Genomic DNA, 24411 nt, shown 5'->3' with positions numbered 1-24411 from the left:
ATTTTAGAAAGATTATTGCTTTGGCAGGTTATGAAGGGCAGAGCTTTCTGTCTTTCTACTTTTGTAATACACCTTCCTTCCCTCAAAGTTTGTTGTTAACTGGGGTGAAAATGAATTAATGTGAATGGTGTTTCATGAAACCTATAAAATTTAAAAGAACACTAAAGCCTTTCCATCTTATGGACTGACTGGGTTTCAAGCTTTATTAAATGTGGTGGGAAGGGCATTAGTGTATTTTTCTTTTTAAGCTGAACTCTGCGAAGCAGTATTTCTGTTATCCTGAATTTTCCTAACCATTAAAACCTCCCTTACAGGTTTCTCCCAGTCAGGGACATGTGCAGTCAGTACCAACTGTGTTGGGTGAAGCATTGCTAGGATGTACTCCTGCTAATAAAGACCAAAGGCACCAAGGCCTACCCCTGCCAGCTAACTCGCCACCCAATCTTGGTGCAGAAACTCCTCAGGGGTAAGGAATCTGTTTATACTCGTGCAGACTTTTTTTGCTCCCAAAATAACTCCCAATTCTTAGCAAAACAAACTTGGAGGTCTTTTTAAAGAACTCAAGTAATTAGTCTTCTGTAATATTGGCTTAGAAAAGTGTTAGGCTCGGTTGTCCTGAATACATAATTTACTTATGCCATGTTCTTTACTACCTTTAGGTAGTTGCCCTTCAGTGTTACAAGCAAATGTTACTGCTTCATCGTACCCATCTGTAAACTGATGTGGTGCCTACTTTTTGTCAGACACATTCCTCCCCAGCCCCGAGAAAAATGGAACATGTTCAGGCAGGTGTCCTGTACACTAGCTTCTTTTGAAGATCAAGTACAGGTTCTCAATTATATTTGTTGAACACCAGTGCCTTCAAACTCCTTTGTTACCCCCAACTCTGTCACAAAAATGAACGTAATCGCAGAAACAGTATGACAGGAAAACTCAAATTTTGTGTATTAGCTTTAAAGTGTTATACTTTTTTCCAGTTAGTTTTGTGTATATATCTCACAAGATAAATGTGGAAAAGATGATTATTTTATTTGAGCTTTTTGCGTGGAACACTTCTATTGTCTCCAATCTAGACTTCTAGTGCCAGCCAGAATTTCCTTGAGCATTAGAATCTTCTCACAGAGACATGCAAGTGAAATGCATTTGTTTATACAGCTGTTGCATGGAGACAATGTAAGTACCTGTTTGAGAGAGAAGGTAGTGGAGTGGCTGCAGTACCTAAATTTGTGTGTGCCTACATGTGTGTACAGCTTTATCATTTTGTTCAGTTCCTTTGGTTTTGATATTTTCAAAACCCCAAAAAAACTAAATAAAAGAACCAAGCTCAAAACCACGAACCTATTTAACCTCCCACAAAATTAAAAATCTTGCAATGTCACAATTCAAAGTACACAACTTAGTTTCTTCTTTCAAGGTTTAAATGTGACTAATTGAGCCGCTGACATCCTGATTCATTTGACACCTTTTTCTTTGTCTAATTATTGTATGTTGTGTGTTTCAGCACGTGTAGACGAAGCTTACCAGAAAGTCATCCTTCTTGTCTTAATACTGGAATTAAACCATTGAAGGAAGATCTGATGGCCTTTCCTAAAGTGGGGTTTATATCTAAAGAACAAACGCAAAATCTTGATGATCAAAATGGTAAATACACCTCTTTGGCAACATCAAGATCTTCATCTTTGACTGATTCAACTAATGAAAAAAGAACCAATCTGAAAAATTCCAATGAACCTCTTCTGAAGCCCACAACAAACTTTTCAAAAGAATGCATTTCTGTAAAACAGTTGCAACATCTTAACTCTTCCATAGCAATACCCAGAGTCAGTAGCACTGTTGAACTGCAGCGGACTTTAGATTGTAGACCCTCAACCTCAGATGCTCATCTTCTCTCTTTTACTGAGTCTGGAGTTAAATCACAGAGCAATTACAATAGCCAAAACAGCTACAAAGGAAACAAGATTGATGAACTTATGGACATGGAATTTTTTATTAGAAGAAATTCAAATGAGATCCTTTATGACAGAAATGAAAATGAAAGCTTTTGGACTGGAAGTGCCAAGGTCCAGGACAATAGTAAGTATTTTTGAAGCTTCCTGTCATTTGGAAGTCCTTGTAGTTTCTGTGGAATTACATAGAAATAGGTCTTTTGTAACATACGCAAAATTAGTAATTTACTTTGTGTGAGAGATTCTGGAACTTGAGTAATTTGTAGGTTCTTTTGCAATAAACTTGAGGAAGAATGTCCCTTCCTGATAAAGGAAAAGTACCAATAATAATTTCTAAAAATAAATTGTTAGGAAACATATGCCAGAACAGAATGGCAAAATGGGTTACAAACCCAGGGCTCTGTTTGGAATACAAATTCTGATGGTATGATGAGACTGCTTTTTTTGGTCTGAACTTTTGTAAGTGGGGTGAGAGATGGTTGTAGTTCTCAATAAAGCTTTGTCTAAGAGGGTCTTTCATTTAGTAACTATACTGAAAACAACCCCCCAAAACAACTACAAAAAAACCCAGCCACCACCCACCCAAAAAAACCCTGAACCGAAACCAAATCACCCAACCCCCAAAAAATCCACCTTGTTTCTATGCTTTTTGTGGCCCAGTTCCACTTGACATGCTCTTTGAGTCTTCCACATGGGACAGAAGGGGAAGGGCTGGACTCATGATATTACATAGTGCTGTGCATCAGGTGCTAATCATTCAGGGTTCTGGGAATCTCCCTACACACCCACCTCTTTCTTTTCAATCTCATGTTGCTTGGTCTTGGATTACTATCTGCTATTCCATAATTAACACAGATACACAGCCAGCCAAGCAGTCACTGTTGGGCCCTGCTAGGCCTCACCCGCAATGTGGGAGGAAGAGAGGTGTTTGGAATCTGTTATGCTAAGATGCTGAAAACCGTTGCATCACTAGGGTGAAAACGTGACTGAGAAATGACCAGTTTGTACTTTTGTCTTTATTACTTGGGACATCTGGGCACTTCATACCATGGTCTATTCAGTGCTCAGATACTCCAGCCCTGATAGCTGAAGAACTTTCATTAAAAGCAGGTGCTCTTTCAGAATATGCCCCTGTGGAGGAGCAAGAGGAGCTGTTGAACTTGAGCCCACAGATTATGACTCCAATGGAACTATAGCTTGAGAAAGTTGCTACTGACCTGAAAACAGGTTTCTGCCACCTGCATATATTTGTGTAACTTTGTTTCAATGTAATGTGAAACTTTTCCTATAAGTTGACATGAATCTTTCAGTAAAATATATTTGCTTGCACCTTTATGTGAGAAACTTAGGTTTGTCTAATCTGTGCTACTCTTCCCTGCAGTAATTGTTCGCAAGTCAATTTTAGCAGATGCTTCTAAAGTGAAGAAGCTTCAGCAAAGTGGAGAAGCATTTGTACAGGATGGTTCCTGCAATAATATCGCGCCTCACTTGCATAAATGCAGGGAATGTCGTTTGGACAGTTATCGGAAGAACAAAGAGCAAAGAGACTCCACTGTCTTTTGTAGATTCTTTCACTTTAGAAGGTAGGAAAAATTCTGACTCTGTATAGACCTTGATGTTGTTTAAACATGCCCTGCATCAGAGTTGGACATCTGACCATTTTTCCTTCTCTAAAAGGGGGGCTGTTGAGTACTTGCAGTTAATTGTAACATGGACTTCACCTTCCAGGATAGATGAAAAAAACCAGTCATTTGATCAAAATAACTCATTTAGGTTTCTGGTTCGGAACTGCTAGATGTTAGTGTGTAGCTTTTAAACTTTAAGGCTAATATACCTAACTAATGAGAGGTTGCCTGTGTGTTTTTTAGCCCTTAAAATTTTTATAACTGTGTAATTTGAATAGAAAATATTTTGGCAGGACTTTGAGCTCTTTATTTTGCTATTCTGGGCTGAGTGCCAATGGGATAATGTGAGTTTAGTTTGAGTGCTACAGCTCAGTAGTATTGGAGATACTAGTGAGAGGGTAGATTCTGTGCATGTCTCCCAAAGTTTAGCGGTTGGACACATGGAATGTTAGACATACATCCACAGCTGCAGAAGAGTTGCAGCAAGTGGCTGGAGCTTTCAGCTGGAGTCATGGAACAGTGATGGGCAAAATAATAAACTATGTTGATCAGTTCTTTGTTCCATTTTACACTTGAGAGTTTGTGCTACTTCTTTAAGCTTGCCATAGAACTGTTTAATGAGTATGCTTATTAGGTTTCAGGAGGGCAGATGGGGAGGGTCAGCAAGGCAACTTTAAGGAAAACCCAGTGACTGCCAAGTGGTGGTTGATTTTCCAGACCTAATCTGCAGCTTCAGATCCTTTACCCCCCACCTACACTCCCCCAGAGCCTGATTCTTGAGCTGAACAGTCAAAGTCTTTTGATGTTTTATCTTTGTAGTTCTTAAGACACTATGAGGGACCCTTTCAAAAAGGGTGTTAAACTGTTACTTGAAGCCTGTCTGTAAGGCCAGGGTGGATGTTGTCAAACTGCAGTGTCTAGTTGTTTTTTAACGTGTCCTTTCCTTTGTTTTCAAGCTGTGTAAATTTTTTCCATGAACTGTTTGATCTCATGTCCAGATGTCGTTGCATGCTTCTCTTTATTTCTCCCCACACCCATTTAAGCTTTGAGGTATGGACTGTGTTTTATGGGAAGAAGGTAATGTTTGTGATGTTAGAAGGGAAAAGCAAAAATACTAGTTATCACAAGGGAAGTGGAAAGCTTGTTTATTTTCAGTTTCCTTCTGATTTTCAGAGGAATTACTTTCTTTTGAGTTTCTAGATAGAATAAAAAGGAAGCTATAGGTCTGAAGACCTTTTGAAGAGAGAAAACTGAGAGTGGAAAGGTTGCAAAGATCATGAAAAAAATACTCTTCCACTCTTTGTTTCTTGAAGTTTATTCTTTCACTGCAACACTGTCCCCCTTGCACTCTTTCTAGCTGAAAGGTGGTTTTTTAAAAAATGTGTTCCTAATGTGTTATTTAACGTCAGATTAGAGATTTTACTATAATAAATCCGGGGATAATCTGATGTTAATTGAAACATTCAAAAACACGTAAGACCAGAGTAACAACAGGCTATGCTAATTCATCTTCTCAGGGTAAAAATCCAGACTTGTACTTTGACTTGCAGTTCAAAGCAGTTGAATCCTTCCGTTTAGAACTTGAAGCTAATGAAACCATCCCTTTTTATTGAATATGAAATCTGCAAAGTCTGAAGATGGCATTTGTCTGGTGATACTGCTTGCCAGCATGTGTTTTCTTGCCACACTCTAACACTATAGTGAGCGCATGTTGTCATCAGAAGTCAACTTCCTCTACAGCATTTAGTAAAAAGGTTCCTGATAACATGAGCGGAACTCTTGATGGTTTTTATTTAATAAACTATTAACAATACTGATATCGGGTTTTCTGCCTGCTCAGAATCACTCAAGAATGTAACTTACACAAGTTTTGTTTGGGTTTGGTTTTTTCGGCAACTACTTCCAAATTAATTGTTACTGAAATACATTCTATATTTAAGGTGTTATAACTTCTCTTGTGAGTTGTACTTACTAAGTTCTTACTGTTACCTCCTCTAGATGTGATCCTTAATGCCAGTGCATTTTTTTAAATTGTTAACCTGATTTGATTTTGTGTGAACAAAAAAAAAAAAATCTTTAGGAACTTACTACAAAAAAACTGATGTTTTGAGTTTTTTGTTTGTTTTTTTTTTAACTAGCAATACATTAAGCTTAACACTAATGACCAATATGTTTACCCATGTCCGTTGTAATCATTAAGGGTTACACTCATTGACATACAGTACCCATGTTTACAATTTGGGCATTGATTCATTGGAATGAATGTGAACTGATAAAACATTTGAGATAATGGGGTTTTCTTCTTTTCCCCCCCTCTTTCCACAGGTTGCAGTTTAATAAGCATGGAATACTGCGTGAGGAAGGTTTCTTAACTCCAAATAAGTATGACCCTGAGGCTATTAGCTTGTGGCTACCTTTATCAAAAAATGTTGTGGGTTTAGATCTTGACACAGCAAAGTATATCCTAGCCAACATTGGAGACCACTTCTGTCAGCTAGTGATATCTGAAAAGGAAGTTATGTCTACGATTGAACCACACAGTAAGATCATTTTGTATTAAAATAATCTGTATTTTAATAGCTTTATGTGAAACTTTAAGCTCCTAACCTGTGTAAGAATATATTGCGTTTATTTAGAAATGTCACATAAGACTTCATTGTTTCCCTGTCTTCTCAGAGAGGTAATGGTTAAGATCCAGTGTAAACTAGTGTCAACAATTCTTTGCTCACAGGCAGGGGGCAAGGGAAGAGTAATGCTACCCTTCTTTGTCAAAAGAATTCTAAATTTATCAAGTTACTTTTCCTGTTGCAGAGAGTGTAATTCTGTTACCAAAAAAAATGTGTGGAAAAAGCCCACCAAACAAAAAAAACCAACCCACACCAAGAAACCAACCAAAAACCCCTGTTCTTAGCATTTAAATGAAAAAGCTGTCATTTTGACCACACAGGTTCTGTTAGGTTGCTTTGGTCCTGTTTTGTCGTTCTTGCGCAACGGACCTAATGCTGCCTGTTAGGTCAGTGAAGAAATCTTTTTCCTTCAACTTGGAAGTTTCCAGTAGGACTGTTTCCAGCAATACATACAGCCCTGCTGGGAACAGACCAGAGAGGTGGTGGTGGTGGAGTCTGCACTGATGAAGCTGTACTGTCAGTTACAAGGAAAACTTTGCATCCTTGAACACAGGTTTTTGGCTATATCAGAACCTTTCTGTAGCAAACGGGAGCAGACAAATGGGGAAGGTTGTGATCTTGCATAATTGCTGCTCAGAGTAGAATGACTCTTAAAACCATGTTTGTTTTTTGGATTCTAAGTATGTGACTGAGATGCCGGACAGTTTAGAAGACAATATACCCAAGGCCTTCTGCATTTGGGTAGTATTGATGTTATGTAAAGATCATTTCGATTTACTAGTCATTCCAAGGTTTTGAATAGAAGGAAAAAAAATAAATAGGCTTGAACGTCCCTCAGAAGGGGAAGGAAGACTTGAGATATTTCAGAAATGCTTGCTGTGGGGTCTTAGCCTGGGCTGCTTGGGCTCTGCAAGCTCTGCTCTTCACTTGAACTGGAGCATGCTTAAGCTTGTGGAGCCAGAGTGAGAGGTACAGACTGGAATACTGAAATGCTTTCAGGAGGATGAAGTTTTGGGTGAAATTCATGAAACAAAAGGGAGGTGTGGTGTTTCTTAATAGCAGAGGGTCCATCTGTTAACATACCTACCAGAAACATCCTCTGCTTAAAAAAAACAAAAACAGAGACACGTGAATTCTAAAGTTGGTTTGAAAGGAACAAAATGTCATTGATTCTTCTTTGATTGTTTACTGCCCCAGCTGGTGAGAGTAAGGGAACTTAATTTCATTAAAATGGAAGATATTTTTATTGTCCTCAGTAGGAAAGAAGTAATTTACAGTCTAGATATTTGCTCTTTGAATGATTCTGTGTAAGAGTGCTCACTCAGTTGGCATGGGAAAAAGGTAGATTCTTCTGCCACCACAATTTGAAGTTATGGTAAACTTTCTGCGTCAGAGTTCACATCAAATTATACCTTTTCATAAAAATTCTGCCTCTGGTAAACTGAACTTTTCCAACATGTCAAAGTATTTTGGGCTAATACTACTTGCCAGGGGATCATTTATGTTTCAGTATTTTTGTACTCCACAGTATGTCTTAAGGATTAGCCCTCCTTTCTTTTTACCAGTGAGTTATTGGACTGGTAGGTAGAACCACAAGGCAAGTGTGGAGAAAATAATTTGGGAGAGCTTCCTTAAAGAGAGTTCATTAAGGGATTAGTAGAAGAGCACAAGTGAAATCATCCCTGTGTAGTAAAAGGTTGACTAGTATAGAAAGAACAGTTTCTTAGATCACATTACTTCTTGGCCACCAAGTACCAAAAGGAGACCTAGAGAAGGAGGAGGCAGGTTCTACTGCAAACTACAGAAAGGAAACAAAAGAATAGGAGAAGTAGAATAGAACATAATTCAGAAAACCAAAATATGAAGTGACATGCAAAAGATAACCAAAAACCCCTTTATCCTGTTTGGGGGAAATTGGAGGATTGACCTAGAAAATGGTAAATATAGTGCATGTTTTTAAAAGGCAGAGAAGAATGGAGCTGGTGATATTTAGACCTCTGTCTTCTAGAAGAATTTTGAAGCAAATAGAAAATTTTTGCCTCCTACTTAAGAACAAATTGTGCCAAGTTATTCTAGTTTTTCTCCATACGTAGTTCATGGCCATTATACAGAATAAAAAGCAACAGATGTCTTGGATCCTGGTGTGGGTTTTTTAGCATACGTTAGGACATGGTCTCTCATAACTCGCTTTTAAAAGTAAGAAGTGTTGTGGGCAGAGAAGTTTTGGAGAAGTTATAAGCATGGAAGCAGGTAGGAGGAGGCAGATGTGTGCTTTTTGTCTAATCTAGTTTTCTAGCTGTGACATAGTGAAATGAAGATCAGATAGAAATAATCTGCACATAATACAGCTCTGGAAGGGCTTGTACTTTTTTTGGAAATTACTGTCAACACTTGGGATATTCTGCTCAAAAGCAAGAGGTGACTTGGGGTGAGGAAAGGTGGAATATAACGGGTGCATAAGGAACCTGAACAGCAGTAATCAGTTCTTCAGACAAGAACAGCTCACCATTCTGAGGTCTGATATGCACCTATAAATGTATAGAGAACCTACTAAAAGGAAGAAAACTACTTGCCCACTACGCTATTAAATAAAGAACAAGGACAAGCTAGTTGTGGCAAGCTAGGCATTAAGTGTAGCTTGCTAGTAGCACCCTATTTTTCTTTTTTCTACAGTAGCTGTGGAATTTCCGTATAGGAGAATGTTGGCAGTGTGCATGTTAACTTGGGCAAATACATGTTAGAAGAGATGTAGTTGGTGCTGCACAGGAAACGGCAAAATGGTCTTGATTGCTTAGACTCTGTTCTGGACCTACTTTTCTGAATCTGTAAGAGCAAAGGCTTTGTTTTGGAGTTCCTATACAAAAACATGTCTGAGTCTTGTATTAGTGAATTACTTTAATGTAGATATATTTAACATTCAAATATTTTGTTTTCTTTAAACTAACACTTTGACTGATCTGTCAATTACTGCAGGACAGGTAGCCTGGAAGCGGGCAGTTCGTGGAGTGCGAGAAATGTGTGATGTCTGTGACACCACAATCTTCAACCTTCATTGGGTCTGCTCTAAGTGTGGCTTTGGCGTGTGTGTGGATTGTTACAGGATGAAGAAAAAAAGCTTACATGAAGGTGAGAATGCACATTGCTGCTTTAAATGAAGGAGTGGAGAAAGAAAAGAAAACCTGTGTTTTGAACTTGGAAGTCAATAACAACCTGAAACAACAAGACGATAAGCCTTCCCAACAAAAAGAACATGTTGTAGGCCCGTAGTTTCATATATCAATAATAGCAAAATATGTAACTTTCCAGAGGAGGATGAAAGATGCACTAATAAAACAATTCAATTGTTTTGTTTTACAGATGATGACTCGGATACTTTCTCCTGGTTTAAATGTGTGAAGGGGCAGGTACATGAACCAGAGAATCTAATGCCTACGCAAATAATTCCTGGAAAAGGTATTTCATATACTTGATGGATATGAAAAAATTCTGTAGGCTTTTGCTGTCTTTTCTAACTTGTTGATACTGTACTGAGTGAGGGGGTGGGTTTTCTTAGTAATAAAGTTAGTAAAAGCTTAGTGTTTATTGCCCAAGGACTGGAAACAGCCTGTGTACTTAGTAATATTTTATCTTTGACCTTTACAAAGACTTAGCTAAACTTTTTGTTTAATGATGAACTGTGTTCGTGTACGATTGTTTACCTCCATAGGCTACACAGTTTCTTAAAAAGTCTTACTGAATGCTGGATGCCCTGACTACATGTGAGCTCACTAATGACTCTTTTCCTTCAGCTCTCTATGATGTTGGTGATATTGTTCACTCCGTAAGAACAAAATGGGGAATAAAAGCAAATTGTCCTTGTGCAAATAAGCAGTTCAAGGCGCTATCAAAGCCAACTCTAAAGGAGGATTCAAAACAGGTATTGCTACTGCCTCGTGCTATGTCTGTAGTATAGGTTTGCCTCAGTCTCCTACTTGACATATGTGGAGCCAACGGTAATTGATTTTGTAGGCATGCTAATCCTGACCGCTACTGATAACCCCACCATGTAGGTTTTACTTAAAAATTTATTTTCAGTATTTGTCTTTCTGGTTTGTTTTTTTGAGTTTTGGGGAAAATGTCATTGTGTCCCTTTGACATGCTGATGCCTCAGTAAGTGACCTGTTCTTGAAAAACACTCAAGTAAGGATTTTTTTAGAGCAAAAATAGGATTAGATTGACAGAACCCTTAAGAGAGGAGTCTTAAGAATAGACTAGTGGGAATGGTTGTGAAGTGTAGGCTATCCCTTGGGTCCTGGAGATGCAATACATCCAGCATCTAAAATAATATGCAGGGTGGAAGACCACTGAAATTCATAAAAGAACAAACCATGAATAAAATTGTGAGGGGTAGAGCAGTGAGGAGAAGCACTGATTTCTTTGAGAATCCTCGTAGAAAGTTTGCTGATCATTATATTTAAAAAACAAACAAACAAAACCAACACCATATGTTTATTTGTTAATGGCTAGTATTTTTTCATTTTTGAAAACAGAGCACAAATTAATGGCCTAGTTTTGCAGCATCTTGCAAGAAACCAGTTTTAATTAAGTAATTTTAATTTTGCTGTGTGCTTATTTGTAAACTTACTTTGAGGAAAATATGTTAAATGTGAGAAGCAGGCTGAACCTGATTTTGGTGTTGGTAATCAACAGAAGAGATAAAAGATACTGTGAAGTGTTAAAAGTGAGGAAGATGCTTACATGATTCAAAAGTTAGCCTACAACTGACTAGCTTCAGTATTCTGTTTCTCAAGTTTTCCTCTGTGACCCTGGACAAAGAGCTGCATTGAAATTTATCTATACCTCTCTCTGTAAAATTAGGTACTGCACTGGTGTGAGGATAAGCTTGTTAGTTTGAAGCATTTTATGTTATATTATAGTTGGAATCCTTACCAAGCATTAGAATTTATTAAGAGATAAAGAATGTAGCAATAAGCAGACATAGGTACAGAATAATTTCTTGACTGGGTAATACTTGAGCAGAGAGAGGAAATCTAGCCAGTCACGCAAGGATCCCAGGCCAAAGCAGTAGTTCTGCTTAGTCTGTTACCTAGAATCTCCAAATAAGTAGGTGGATCAGCTGCACAGGAGATGTACAGCAGTCCTGTGCTTGGATTGCGCTGGCTAGCTGGTGCTGCACTCACATGTGTGCGTATTTTAGACCTGGCAGGTGAGTGGACTTCTGCTGCCTTTCAGGATAAAAACTTAGGAGCACTATGTATTTCCGTCTGCTGAGCTAGACCTCCAGCTTAGCCCTGATCTGAACGTCAGCTATCCCTAGGGTTGTGAGTGCATGCTATTAAAACCACATTTGGTTCCCAAAGCAGTCCCAGAAAATGCATCTGGGAAACTCAGCTTTCTGAGCTTGACTGGAGGGGTGATGTCTCTGTTGCCTGCTGTTAATTTTGTCAGGACATCCCGAATCCTGCTGCGCTGTCATCTCTGGCTGAAACTGGGATGCAATGCTGACCTCTTGTGGAGATCACATATTGTTAGAAGGGACAAACTTTTTTTTTTGGGGGGGGGGGGTATAAAAAAATGAGTCTGGATGTTATTGCTTGCTTCCCCTTTCTGAGTGTGTTTGTATCTAACAGAGTTTTGATTTGTGGTTTTGTTTTGCTTTGTTTTTTCAGAACTTGGTACCTGGAGAGAGGACCAGCCTTCCACATAACAGTTTCGCCCCAAGCCCACAAGTCACTACACATGATCCTCCTCTGAAGTCACCAGCTGGAAGTAAACAAACTGCTTCAGTGAATATTTCTCCTTCATTAAGTTGGTTATCAAATCTAACAAGTGGAAACGTGAATAAAGAGAACAAAGGTATGTGCAGAACCTGTGAAGAATAAACACTTTGTGGCTATTTGTCAGAAGATTATAGATCAGACCCAGCAATATCTTATGTTGAGAATGTTATAATCTGCCTGCTGGGATGGGTGTTCAGTGCCTGTCAGCTGCAAAACTGGTCCATGGCAATGATTTAGAGTAAAACCTGACAGGGTTAGCGCTTTTTTTTTTTTGAAAGCTGAATTAATACCTCATTCGTGCAGGTATTCTTGAAAATTCAATTTGAGAATGTGTTTTCAGACGTGATTTTAAAAACTTTGCAGTATTGAAGAAAGTAAAAGGAGTATCTCATCCACATGTATTGAGGGGAGGGGTTTATTTTTATAAATATATATATGTGCATATGTATGTGTATGCATATAGAAGTATCTCGTTACCTTAAATAAAATTAATCCAAACCATATACTTCTCATTCAGAGGATTAATTCTTGTTTCATTCTCAGATGTGTTCTTTTCTTCATTTCAGAGAAACTCCTCATACCTATTTCAAAGAATGAAAATAAACCTCTTCAGCCACTCCCTACTTTAGCCAAGCCTTCTGCAGCCCTGCAGACATTCAACAGTGCAATATTAACACCTGTGAGCAACAATAACACAGGTTTCCTCCGGAATCTGTTAAACTCTTCTGGAGGAAAGGTATGTGAAAAATTTCGTTTTACAGGTTTGAGTTGATACCAGCCTTAGACTATTGTTCTAAACCTGTGAACAATTACCACAAACGTTTATTGCAGTGAGTAAAATTCTGTCTTCATTTGGGAAAAAGGACTTAATTCAGTTTCTGTGTTGCTCCAGTTTGTGCTTTCTAGAGTAGCAGCTTAGTGGCACTATCAGCAAGTCTTGCTTGTTGAGGGACAGGGGACTGACTGATAAAGCAGCTTAATTTACTTAGGCTAGTGTGTGGCAGATGTATTAATTGGCATGTCCATTTGACTCAAAAGATAAGCATCAAGGAACTTAGAATATTTTTCCCTCCATCTTTGTGGTGGGTGAGTGACTTTCTCATAGTTCATTTGCAGACTGGTTCACTTCAGATGTTCCTGGGCTTTGTTTGCTCTTATATAGATATGACTTCAAAATGGTGGGGTAAAATATGGCTTTGAGAGTTCCTTGGTGTAACTGCATTTCAGTTCTTTGATATAAAGAAAGTCCTGTTCCATGCTGTATTTCATGGTTTTCTGCAGCGTTGGTGAAATGTAAATCGGAGCAGAACTTCTTATGCCAGAATGTCAGCAATGGCATTGGCATTTAATGATGGTGAGTTTCTAGGCAGCAAAGTTCTGCAGATTTTTGTTTCTATGCATGATTGTGAGCTCAAGTGAAAAATTTTGAAAGTGGCAACTGCCTTAAGTCTGCAGGACCAGGCAACAGAAAAGTACACCACTGTCTTTTTTGTTATTTTTTCTTTCTTTCTTTTTTTTTTTTTAAACCAGACAGACAATGGACTCAAGACTACACCCAAAATCCTTGATGACATTTTTGCTTCTCTGGTGCAAAATAGAACCATTACAGACTTGCCTAAGAAGCCTCAAGGACTGACTATAAAGCCTACAATAATGGGCTTTGATACGCCTCACTACTGGTTATGTGATAACCGCTTGCTATGTCTTCAAGATCCCAACAATGAAAGTAATTGGAATGTCTTCAGGGAGTGCTGGAAGCAGGGACAGGTAAATTTTTCTGGGTTTTCAGTTCATGTGCTTTGCCCTTTAATTGAAGTGTGGGTACAAATTTACTGCAATGATAAGCAATGCTCAGCCTTCATAAAACGTACTACACTAACAGTTAAATCCTTGGATAAAAGGATGTATATTTTACTATTTGAAATCAGTTTCTAAGCATTCTGCTGAACTTAAAGCTTGTATAAAAAGCTGTCTCACAGTTTGAAATACAGAATGATCAAATGCATGGCATAATTCTGGTAAGAGGATTTATTTTGGAAAATACAATGTTTGCAAAGTGCCTGTGTTCACATGCTCAGTACATTTTATGCATTACCCTGTTCTGGTTGGAATTAGAATTGTTGGTGTCTAATAATGCTTCAGAATGTATTACTCTTCTTTGCAGCCTGTAATGGTGTCAGGAGTGCATCACAAATTAAATGCAGACCTCTGGAGACCTGAGTCCTTTAGGAAGGAATTTGGCCAACAAGAAGTAGATCTGGTGAATTGCAGGACCAATGAAATCATCACTGGAGCTACTGTAGGGGATTTCTGGGATGGATTTGAAGATATTTCAAGTAAGTACTGTGAATTCTTGTTCCACCATGTAAAACTTTCAGCAGCAGTAATTTTGCCCTAGCATGAATTTGTCATCCTTAAGCAGTGTAAAAGATGTTCCAGGCTTTTTTTTCATCCTGGACAGTGTGTCTGCAATGTATTCTCAACATGTATGTGGGATGGTGGACTGGATCGAAACTGCCAGCCCTACAGAGGACTGTCCTTCAAAAGTATGTTTGGCTGCCTTTTAGTCTTTTGGGGAAGCATTCTGGGAAAGTCTGGGATCTTCCTAGTAAGTAGGTTCACCTGTCAGCTTTTCTGCCCATCTGTGTAGGGTTGCTGCTCACAGGATAATTGGGTTTTGCCTTTTTAATTTGCATGTGTCCTTTGTTCCTAAGGAACTAAAGTTATTTGGTTTAAAAAAAAAAAAAAAACAAAAAAACAAAAAAACAAAAAAAAAAACCCCGCAACACACACACACCCCACCCCCAAGAAAAACCCAAAACCACAATCACAAAGGCAGGGGAAAGGAGATGAGCATGAGGTTTGGCGCTGTTTTCACTAGTAGGTGGAAACAAACTTTTTTCAGGAGCATTAATACTTGCCATGGCTTCTGGAGTTCTACTTCATCTGTTTGTGTGATGCAAACTTTATGGAACTTGGTACTTGGGGCAAGAAGAGTGGGAGCTGGAAGGCTCACTTGCACCTTTCTTTTACTTGATCTTTGAAAAGATTTGGTTCTGTCATCAGCTACTCTAACATCAAATACAAGACCGTTGCCTGAGCTAAATTGTAGGAAGGGTTTGGGCAGGGGAGCTGGCAAAGGCTACTTGTCTAGTCTGAAACCTCCTGTCATCACACATTTGTCACAGCAGTAATACCCAACTGTGGTGTCAGATGAACTTGTTTGTCTTTGGTTCTAAATCCATAGTTGTGAAATGAACATGATTTTAAACTAAGATAAAGATTTCTTTGTTTTGATCTTTTAGATTTTTGAGTTGTACAACTGTTAAAAGCTAAGACTTGTTAATATTTGACAATAGGTCGCCTGAGAACAGAAGAAGGAGAGCCAATGGTGTTGAAGCTTAAAGACTGGCCTCCAGGAGAAGACTTCAGAGATATGATGCCTTCCCGGTATGAATTCACAAAGAAATTGTTCATCTGTGTGGTACACCCCCACAATAATGGAATGCTGTTACATTTTGACACCTGCTTCAGCTTTGAGAAGCAGTTGGTCGCATGTGAACAATTTTGTGAGATGCCTGACATAGCTGGAAATGCTAAACAAGTTTTATGATAAATTTTTACATAGTTCATTGTATTTATTGCCAGGTAAAGTGAGTACCTTAAATTGCTAATGATTGGTTAAACTTTGGAAGCTTCCCAAAAGCCTGGGTCATTTTGAAATCTAAGGTTCTGTTGAAGCTTTTTTTTTTTTTTTTGCTAAACGTTTTTAAGTATTCTGACTTACTCTGTTTGATATTAGTTGAGATAATTACACGAGGAAATAGCACTACTCCAGAGCAGTTAAATTTATTTATCTGCTATATTCCTATATCTTGATTGCTTTGTTCCTTTTCATGGTGTCCAGTAAAACCCCTGGTGGAAGGAGTACAGGTTTTTGACTGGAGAAAGCTTTTGTTGCAGTCTGTTTTAGTCTGCTGCTTTTAATCAGTTCTTAACATGGAATGTGCTGTTTTAATTTAGGTTTGATGATTTGATGAAAAATATTCCATTGCCGGAATACACTAGGAGAGGTGGCAAGCTCAACCTTGCCTCTCGACTTCCCAACTATTTTGTACGACCAGATTTGGGCCCTAAGATGTACAATGCATATGGTAAGGAATCACTTTCACTCTAAAGGTCATGTTGACCACACATTCAAATTACAATTTACTGTGAATTAAATGAATCCTTGTTGTTGTAGATAATATACCATTGATATGAAAACCAAACTTTGGCTTGCTTACGGGTATTAATGATATCCAGAGCATTGTATGATTTTATTAAATGTTTTTTGTCCAGGTGGTTTCAAGCCAATAATACTTATTTCCAGTCTTCCAAGCAACTTGCTCCACATGTACATACACAGCCTCTCTTTCCTGGCCACATATATCTGTTGTTTGCTGTTTCTGGCTGTATTGCTTTCGTTAATTCTCCTTTTTGGGCTGTATCGCCTAGTTTTTAATCTCTTCTTTAGCAGTTCTTTCCATGGCTAGTTCATCTGCTGTTACTCAGAAGGCATTTAAAACTAAGCCTGATCACGGCCGGTAAAGAGATCCTGGCTAGTAAACGCTGTAGCAGCTGCCTTTTAGAGTGAAACAGAAATGCTTTCTGAGAATGCTTTATTCTAAACTGCTATAAAACCCTTTTCTAGCAGGACTTAAACATAACTTTGTACCTAGCCCGTATATATAAGATACAGATCACTTGGGAAGACACAAACAAGATGGGGCAAGGTTCTGGATGTAAAGTTTATTGCTGTACTGGAATTATTTGCTGATCAAAGTAAAAGCTCTCTGGTCCTTTCAAATAGTGCTGCTGAGAGTGGCATAAGGTTTCTTTCTGTCTTACTAATGTACCTGCTTTTTTTTTTTGTTCTTCTCTTTTTCCTTCTCCCAGGCTTAATAACACCAGAGGATAGGAAATACGGCACAACAAATCTCCATCTGGATGTGTCTGATGCTGCTAATGTTATGGTTTATGTGGGTATCCCCAAAGGCCAGGCTGACCAAGAAGAAGGTAAAGTCTTTATGTTCTGGGAGGGTATTTCTGTGGTTGGAGGGAATCTCCTTTAGTGTAACTGCTCATGTTCACTCTTCACAGAAGTACTTAAAACCATACAAGATGGCGATTCTGATGAATTGACAATTAAGCGTTTTACTGAAAGTCGAGAAAAACCTGGCGCTCTGTGGCACATTTATGCAGCTAAAGATACAGAGAAGATCCGTGAATTCCTTAAAAAGGTAAGCCGTTCTGTATGGGCTTGCAAAGACGTATCCGTGGGTGACTCTTCTCCTTTCTGTCCCAGTTTGTTCTGGAAACAAACGTACTTGAGTTGTATTCAATGCAAAACTTCTGTGCCATGAATCTTGTAGGATCTGAGGAGGGTAGGGAGCTGAAGCTTGAAGTTATCCTCTGTGTAGATGCATCACTTTTGCCTACACTTCTTATAGCACGAGTAATGTTATGTAACAAACAAATAGCTGGCGTAGATTTAAACAAAACCACAGTTTTAATTTTAAACTAGATCCTTCTTAAAAGCATGCATGGGAGATGTTCTTGGCGTATGTCAGAACAATATGTGGTACATAAAGTTCTTCCTTGTTCTCTCCCTTTTCCTACATTTCTTTTTCCCCATACCTTTATCAGGCTTGGATTAAGGGAATTTTCAAGTGATGTTTTCATGGGAGTTAAAGGTTTAGTAAAGATGGGATACTATATCCAAAAGGGCTTGTTTCAGTGTTTAAATTCAGGAAAAAAAATGGTCCAGAGTTCTTGTTGGTCTTAATTCGGGGACATCTTTGGTGCTCTAGAAGTGGAAAGAGCTAGTATGTTGATGTTTAAAAGAAGAAATGGGATGATCTGAACAACAGTCAGCCTTGTTAGCCTGACAGCTGTTTTGGGCAGAAGCTTAGAGAGGCTACAGCAGATCTAGTATTAACAAAGAACAAATTTTATACTTGATAAAACATGATACCAAATTTGGCAAGTGTTGGCATTTTGAGTTTTGATGTGCCTCACACCTCTTCTTGGTCCCTTGTAGCATACTTACCTGCAGGTGTGAGGCTTTCAGCAGCTTGTCTGGGAGTAGAAGCAAGCTGTTTGTCTCCTGCCAAATAAGTTTTGGGGCTATAGTCCTGGGTGTAAATGATTGCCACGGTAAATTGGATTTATACTGGAACTTTCTGCAGAAATCTCTCCCCACAGCCCTCAGTTTTCCCTTCTAAAGTGCTTGTTGTGCCTCCTAGCCTTGTATCTCCTGAAAATCTAGTTTGCATCCTCTGTTTTGGTCAGCAAACACACTGGCTAGTGCTGGCCTCGGGGCTGAATTCCACACTCGGTAGTTTCCTCCAGCTACAGGCTATAGTAGTGTAAGAGTATTGATCCGTATATGACGGTAGCTCCCACTGAACACGTGAGTCACTCTGCCCTTCTGTTTCTTCTCACTGTAAATTGGGTTTACTTGCGTTTCCTGCGTTTGCATTTGCAACGCATCTGTAAAGCGAGAGGGGCTGAGAAATGATGAAGCCTTGACAAAGTAAGGACAGAACAGGAATCCAGAGCTTTCGTTGTGTAACTCTTCTATACCTGAACCCATGGTGCAAATCACACTCTGGCACGTGTCTATGTGGAACACCACGGATAGGTCTTGATTGTCCAGTAAGACTGGTATATGGTGATACCTGTCAACTTCTGGCTTTCCAGGTTGCAGAAGAACAAGGTCAAGAAAACCCCGTCGACCATGATCCCATTCATGATCAGAGTTGGTACTTGGACCGATCACTAAGAAAACGCCTTCATCAAGAGTATGGAGTTCAAGGCTGGGCTATTGTACAGTTTCTAGGAGACGTAGTTTTCATTCCAGCAGGAGCTCCGCATCAGGCAAGGACCAGGGAGACTGTTACAGCCTGGCCACTTGGGCAGCCTTCTGAGCACACGGCTAATGCTTGTTTGTTCTCTCTAGGTGCATAATTTGTACAGTTGTATTAAAGTTGCAGAAGACTTTGTATCCCCAGAGCATGTCAAACACTGCTTCTGGCTTACTCAGGAATTCAGATATCTGTCGCATACGCATACGAACCATGAAGATAAATTGCAGGTAACTCGTCAATGCTCCAGATGACCCCTGCTCCTCTTAAACCTTTCAAAAAAAATCCCCACCAACAACCAACCCTCACCAAACCTGTAAGGGGACGTGTTCACACAACCCAAGTTGCTTTCATGTTCAGATCAGCTTTGATGCATTGGGTCTCGAAGAGGAATTTCAGTAAGTTTTGTGAGTTGTTACAGCTTTTTAGTAGTTTTGAGGAAGCCTTCTGAAGCTTCTCTCGAATTGTTTTCTTCTTCAGTTTCTTTTGTTTTCCCTTGAGCTGAACTCGCAATACTCAGGCCTACAGGGTTTCAGTTTACATCCTGTTAGGATGAGCCTTATTTTCACAAGTTAGTGATGTGTGTGAAGGTTGTGCAGGTGAGGGTGTTTAAGCTGGAAGGGAGCTGCGTAGGCTGTGGGGAGGTGGGAAAGCTGTGCAGGTGTGTTCTCTATGTCAGTCTTCCGATGTGACCCTAACCATGCTGTTACTCGTAAAACTAAGCAGCTGCCTTTTCCTCCTAGGTGAAGAATGTGATATACCACGCTGTTAAAGATGCAGTTGGGATACTGAGAGCTAACGAATCCAGCCTTAGCAGACCGTAAGGTAGAAAGCCTTAACCACACACTATGAAACAGAAGCGTTGGCAGCTGTTTTAACTACTCAGTCAGGACCTCTGTGGACTTTGAGATTATATGAATGTTACCTCATCTTCCTTTCAGCAGTACCAGAGGATCGTGGTACTATGTTCTGTGTATTCTTCCAATGTTTACAAACCTGATATGTATATGTAGTAATATGTATGGACTGTGGCATACTGTGAATGCTCGGTTGCAATAGAACTTTATATGGAGTTGCTCTCCAAACTGTACAAAATACCTCCTATAAAACTGTCAGAAACTATTCCAAATTACTCATTTGAAAAATATTACTCAAGACATTGTAAAGCTCCAATTTTTAAAATTTATTTTGGGGTGGGAGGAAGTAGGGAGTCACCCAGTTTCATAACCAATTTACATAAAAATAAGAATGCAGTTCTGGAATTTCACATTAACATAGAACTAGCATTTAAAAGTAGCTTTAAGCTATTGTATAGTAACATAGAGATGGGGGTTAACCATCTTTAGGTAAATGTATTTAAATTTCTAAATGTTAAAAAAAGCTTTTAATCAAATGTCCTCTGTTTGAAACCGCTCTTTAATTTGAACTGATGTTTGATTCTCTGGTTTTTAACACTGAATGGTCTACATAAAATTCTTCTATTTCAAATATTGTTCCTTGCCTGGCTTCTTCAATTGCCTCTTAAAAATGTAGTGAATTTGATGCAGTGCTTTGAAATGCAAAAGAAAATTACGTATCATATACTGTTTGTTAAAAGCATCTGAAGATTTAGGGTATGAATGCAGCGCCAGACCTGTTAATAGCTTTTTTTAGGTAACCAAAGTGTGACTTAGCTTGACTGCTGCTTCTCTGCCAGTACTATGGTCTGCATCAAGTCAGTTTTGCAGTTCAGTGGCACACATGTTGCTCCAAAATTGCTTGGAGAAAGACTGAAAACATCTTTATAAAGAGTCGCAGAGGTCAAGAGTGGAAAAGTGTATCTCTGGGCTCATGAGATCAGCGGAGGTAAATGAACCTTTCTGTCCTTCAGCGTCCTTTCCAGCACTGCGATGTGCAGGGGTAGCTGTAGGAGGGGAAACCTCCGCCTTAACCAGAAATTACTTTTTCTGAACTCTATGTAACAAATTGACAACCTCTGCGCAAATTCCCCTCCCCATCGTACTTCACCTGCTACATTGAGCTCCCCTCCCCCAAAAAAGAAACTTCCTCTTACCTATCCCTCAGGTTCTGAAGTGGAACAGATGCAGTGACTTGTAGGAGTCTCTTTAGTTAGAATAAAGTGTGACAGGAGGTTTGTCTAGTGCAAATAGGCGCCTCTGCTTCCTTCCCCTCAAGAAGCAGAGAAGCAGGCACCCAGCACAACCCCAGCCACAGAACAAACCATCAGTGCAGCAGCAGCTGCCCTTTGCAGGACAGAGCCGCAGGTCTTTCAGGCGACACGTACAGCTGGCTTTGCCTGTGCCAAGATCCATAATGCTAGGTGAGGAAGGGAGGCGCTGCTAGCTTCAGTTGTGCCTGTGTTAGCCAAAACCTCCCTCCAACTCAACTCACAGTAGTGGGGCTTGTTTCTAGTTGCTTCAGCTGGCTTTTCTAGGGAAGAGCAACACAGCCTTCATTTGGTGTTTTGTGCCTGAAGTAGTGAAGTATCCCTGAAGGCAGAGCGTTAGCTGGATGTCACCTCTGAAGGAACGGAGTCACACCGATCTTGGATGTGCACACATGTGTATGACAAGACCTGTTGTTGAAGTTGGATTTTGGCCTTTCTCACCCATGTGCTGCTGTTCAGCAAGGTTTCCTGCACTGTTTTCTACCCGATCTTACTGACTCTTAACTGCTTTTAATTTTTTTCTGATCTGTCCTCCCTGGATTTTTAAGACCACAAGAAACAAACTGTCCCATTCGCCTGTTGCGTTTGGGGTGGGGATGGGAGGGCTCTCCCAGTGAGTGCCCAGCCCTGCAGCACCAGGGTTCCTGGGGTGGCGTGTGCCTTGCCTGTTCCTCTGCCCTTGCTGAGGGAATACAATTAGGTACAGGCTTCATTTTCTTTTGGTAAATCTTCCTTAAAATTACAAACTCCTTCATTTTGCCCATGAGGTTCTTGTGGCATTGACACAGCAGATACTTGCTTTGCAAACTGCCTTTTGTGACTCACAACACAAAATAATTATCATTTCACATTAAGTTTTTTTCCTTGAGAAGAGACACCCCTCTCCTTTGACCCTAAAAAGGTGCCATTTAGGCAGCAGATGGCTTTTCACCAGTTGTGGCTGGGCGACGGTGAGGTGATAGTACCTGGAATAATTAAGGAAAGGCGAGGATAGCTGCAGCGACCTCCCCCGGGGCCCGTGCTCCAGTGACTGACAAAATACCCGCTGGAAACCTCCGCGTAGCAACTGTCTGTAAAACCACTGAACTCCGTTAACTGGGCTCGCAGAGGAGCGAAGTGGGTAACAAATGCTGCTCTGCTGCAGCTGCTCTCAGAAGGCCAGGGGGAACCTCGCTTAATTTTTACAAATCTTGAAAGACTGAAGGAGGTTATTACACAGGATCAGTCTTAGGGCCTGTTCTGATCCAGGGCAGGGGAAGCCGGCCGCTGCCTCCAGGGCTGGCAAAACTGCTCACCACCCCCTGCCTCTGCCTGCTGAGCAGTCACCACTTTCACATCTCTCCCTGGAACACACCATACCTGGACAGAGCAGCTATTTAACAGCTGCTCTGACTGAGAGCTTTTCTTTAACTATGTGCTAAAGGAGGGGAAAAAAAAAAAAAAAAAAAAAAAAAAAAGTGGTGTTAGAAAACCAGAGGGAACTGCTATTGGTGGATATTGTTTGTGAAAAGAGCTTAAAGTGATGCAGATTAAACTGATGCATGGGAGTGAATGTTAAGAGCAGCTTTAATAAAATTCGTAGTGATTCCGAAAAACAAAGATACTACACCACTGGAGGTTTTGGGGAGCAGATTAAACCGAAGTGCCTTTTAGGGAAAGATGCTACTTGGAGCTAAGAATGTATTTCAGGACTTCATATCTTAAAATACATAACGTTACACCACTATTATCGTTTCACCGCAGCCTCTCACAGGGGAGACAGCCTGAACAGAAAGCAGTAAGATAATCTCTATAGACTGCACTCCCCGAGAATTATATTACAGCAGTTTCTTAGGGAATAACAATCCCCAGGAAGAAAAAAAAAAAAATATATATATATTACATAAAGTATTCTCACATATTAAGTTTTGCATTTTGAAGGTAGGACAGAATATCCCATTGCGAAAAGGCAAACTATACACATTCGTTTCGTCCTTAGCTACGGAGGGTAGCTAGCCGTGACTGCATCGCTTCAATGTCTTCCTCCTCGTCAACAGCAGCGGCCGCTCCCATGGGTTCGGGCTCTGGAAGAGCATCTGTGACTTTACTGGGTGCTTTACCCAAGGCCCCTGCAAACCACAAACAGGCTCATTAGTGCGCATCAGGTCTTCATTTAATAATTAGCAGCTTTCAGGCACATCAGAAATAATTCAGTCACTTTTGATTAGAGATCACACACAAAAAAATGTTTGACTCAATCAGCTGCTGGCTGATGCGGTGACAGACACTTGTCCACCCCTCCCAAGCCTCTGTGCTGCCGGGGAGCTGGGGTGGAGGCTACTGCTCACCTGGGGGCTCCCACCCCCCGCCCAGCCAGGAAACAGGAAGGAAAACAGGACATGAGAAACCAGAGGGCAACAAGCCAGCGGCTGGGCATGAGGTACCAGCAGGGCAGGAGCCGGGGAGCTGCGCTTCCAGCCTGTTACAGCTCAACACAGCTTCGGTACTCACATTCGTCACGCAGTGTCACAAGAACAAGCATTACTAAGTCAAACAGCTCAACCAGCAGATCATTACCTCATGAGCTGTAAGGCAGAAGCTGGGGGTTTGGGTGGGGTTTTGGTTTAGGGTTTGTTTGTTTGATGTTGTTTTCCCCCCAACAAGACACTAACAGCATTTTGCAGCCAGGAATCACAACACAGCCCAACACCCAAGGCAATGCAGCCAAGTTTAGTTCCTGGCTTCATGAATAATAGTATATCTAGTCAATCATATGAATTTCACCTTGTTAAGAGGATTCACTGTGCAGACAAACACTGCTCTGTTAAAGCCTCAGTTACAGAACTGCACAGGCATCAGCTGACACGCATTACTCATACTGTATTGACCCGCACTGGCCTCCTCCGCCAGTATGCCCTGAGAAACCAGTTTGTCAGAGCCCTCTGCCTATTAGCGAAGGCAAAGACACCACTGGGAGCACGCGGCTAAAGCAGAATAGATGAAGATTTAGATTGCCGCCTCCTACTGAATAGAGTGGGCAAGGCTTCGCTCTCCGCACAAACAAACTCACCAGCTGTAATTTCAAAAAGGATTTTGTCAATTTCCATCTCTGCTTCCTCTTCCATTTCCTCCTGATCCTCCAGGCTTTCAAAGGTGTCCTCCAGCATCTCCTCTATAATACCAGCCTGGCAGAAAACAAAAAGGCAGCATGTGATGCCCTTGGCAGCAGCAGCAGGGTAAGAGGACGCACCCCTTACCTTCAAGATCAAGCTATGCCTAGTGAGGCATTTAAAAACTGCTTGCTGGCTACTTGGGCTTTCCAGTTTGGGGCTGCCCTGTCACATAAGGGCGGCCAACACACCCACCCACAATTTAAGCA

General features: G+C 40.3%; 2 protein-coding genes across 4 annotated transcripts in view; one reads left to right on the top strand and one right to left on the bottom strand.

Annotated features, from left to right (window-relative positions):
- KDM3A (lysine demethylase 3A) overlaps positions 1-20374 on the top strand; it is a 31703-nt gene extending 11329 nt beyond the window's left edge. For both annotated transcript variants that reach the window (XM_040591456.1, XM_040591447.1), the window contains exons 9-26: positions 315-466; positions 1502-2073; positions 3328-3529; positions 5897-6111; positions 9172-9324; positions 9556-9651; positions 9987-10114; positions 11868-12054; positions 12545-12714; positions 13509-13745; positions 14143-14314; positions 15338-15428; positions 16002-16132; positions 16917-17036; positions 17121-17260; positions 18723-18899; positions 18982-19116; positions 19630-20374. In XM_040591456.1, coding sequence (XP_040447390.1) covers positions 315-466; positions 1502-2073; positions 3328-3529; positions 5897-6111; positions 9172-9324; positions 9556-9651; positions 9987-10114; positions 11868-12054; positions 12545-12714; positions 13509-13745; positions 14143-14314; positions 15338-15428; positions 16002-16132; positions 16917-17036; positions 17121-17260; positions 18723-18899; positions 18982-19116; positions 19630-19710 — 3159 coding nt within the window. In that variant the 3' untranslated portion in view covers positions 19711-20374. The remainder of the gene's footprint in view (positions 1-314; positions 467-1501; positions 2074-3327; positions 3530-5896; positions 6112-9171; positions 9325-9555; positions 9652-9986; positions 10115-11867; positions 12055-12544; positions 12715-13508; positions 13746-14142; positions 14315-15337; positions 15429-16001; positions 16133-16916; positions 17037-17120; positions 17261-18722; positions 18900-18981; positions 19117-19629) is intronic.
- Positions 20375-22601: 2227 nt separating this feature from the next.
- LOC121086964 (charged multivesicular body protein 3) overlaps positions 22602-24411 on the bottom strand; it is a 40297-nt gene continuing 38487 nt past the window's right edge. For both annotated transcript variants that reach the window (XM_040591499.1, XM_040591480.1), the window contains 2 exons: positions 24103-24217; positions 22602-23161 (listed from right to left, as the gene is read on the bottom strand). In XM_040591499.1, the coding sequence (XP_040447433.1) occupies positions 23028-23161; positions 24103-24217 (249 nt within the window). In that variant the 3' untranslated portion in view covers positions 22602-23027. The remainder of the gene's footprint in view (positions 23162-24102; positions 24218-24411) is intronic.

Source organism: Falco naumanni, chromosome 1 (genome assembly GCF_017639655.2).
Source record: "Falco naumanni isolate bFalNau1 chromosome 1, bFalNau1.pat, whole genome shotgun sequence".
Classification (NCBI taxonomy): Eukaryota; Metazoa; Chordata; class Aves; order Falconiformes; family Falconidae; genus Falco; species Falco naumanni.
Note: the sequence above shows the minus strand (reverse complement) of the source record. Positions and strands in the feature narration are given on the sequence as shown.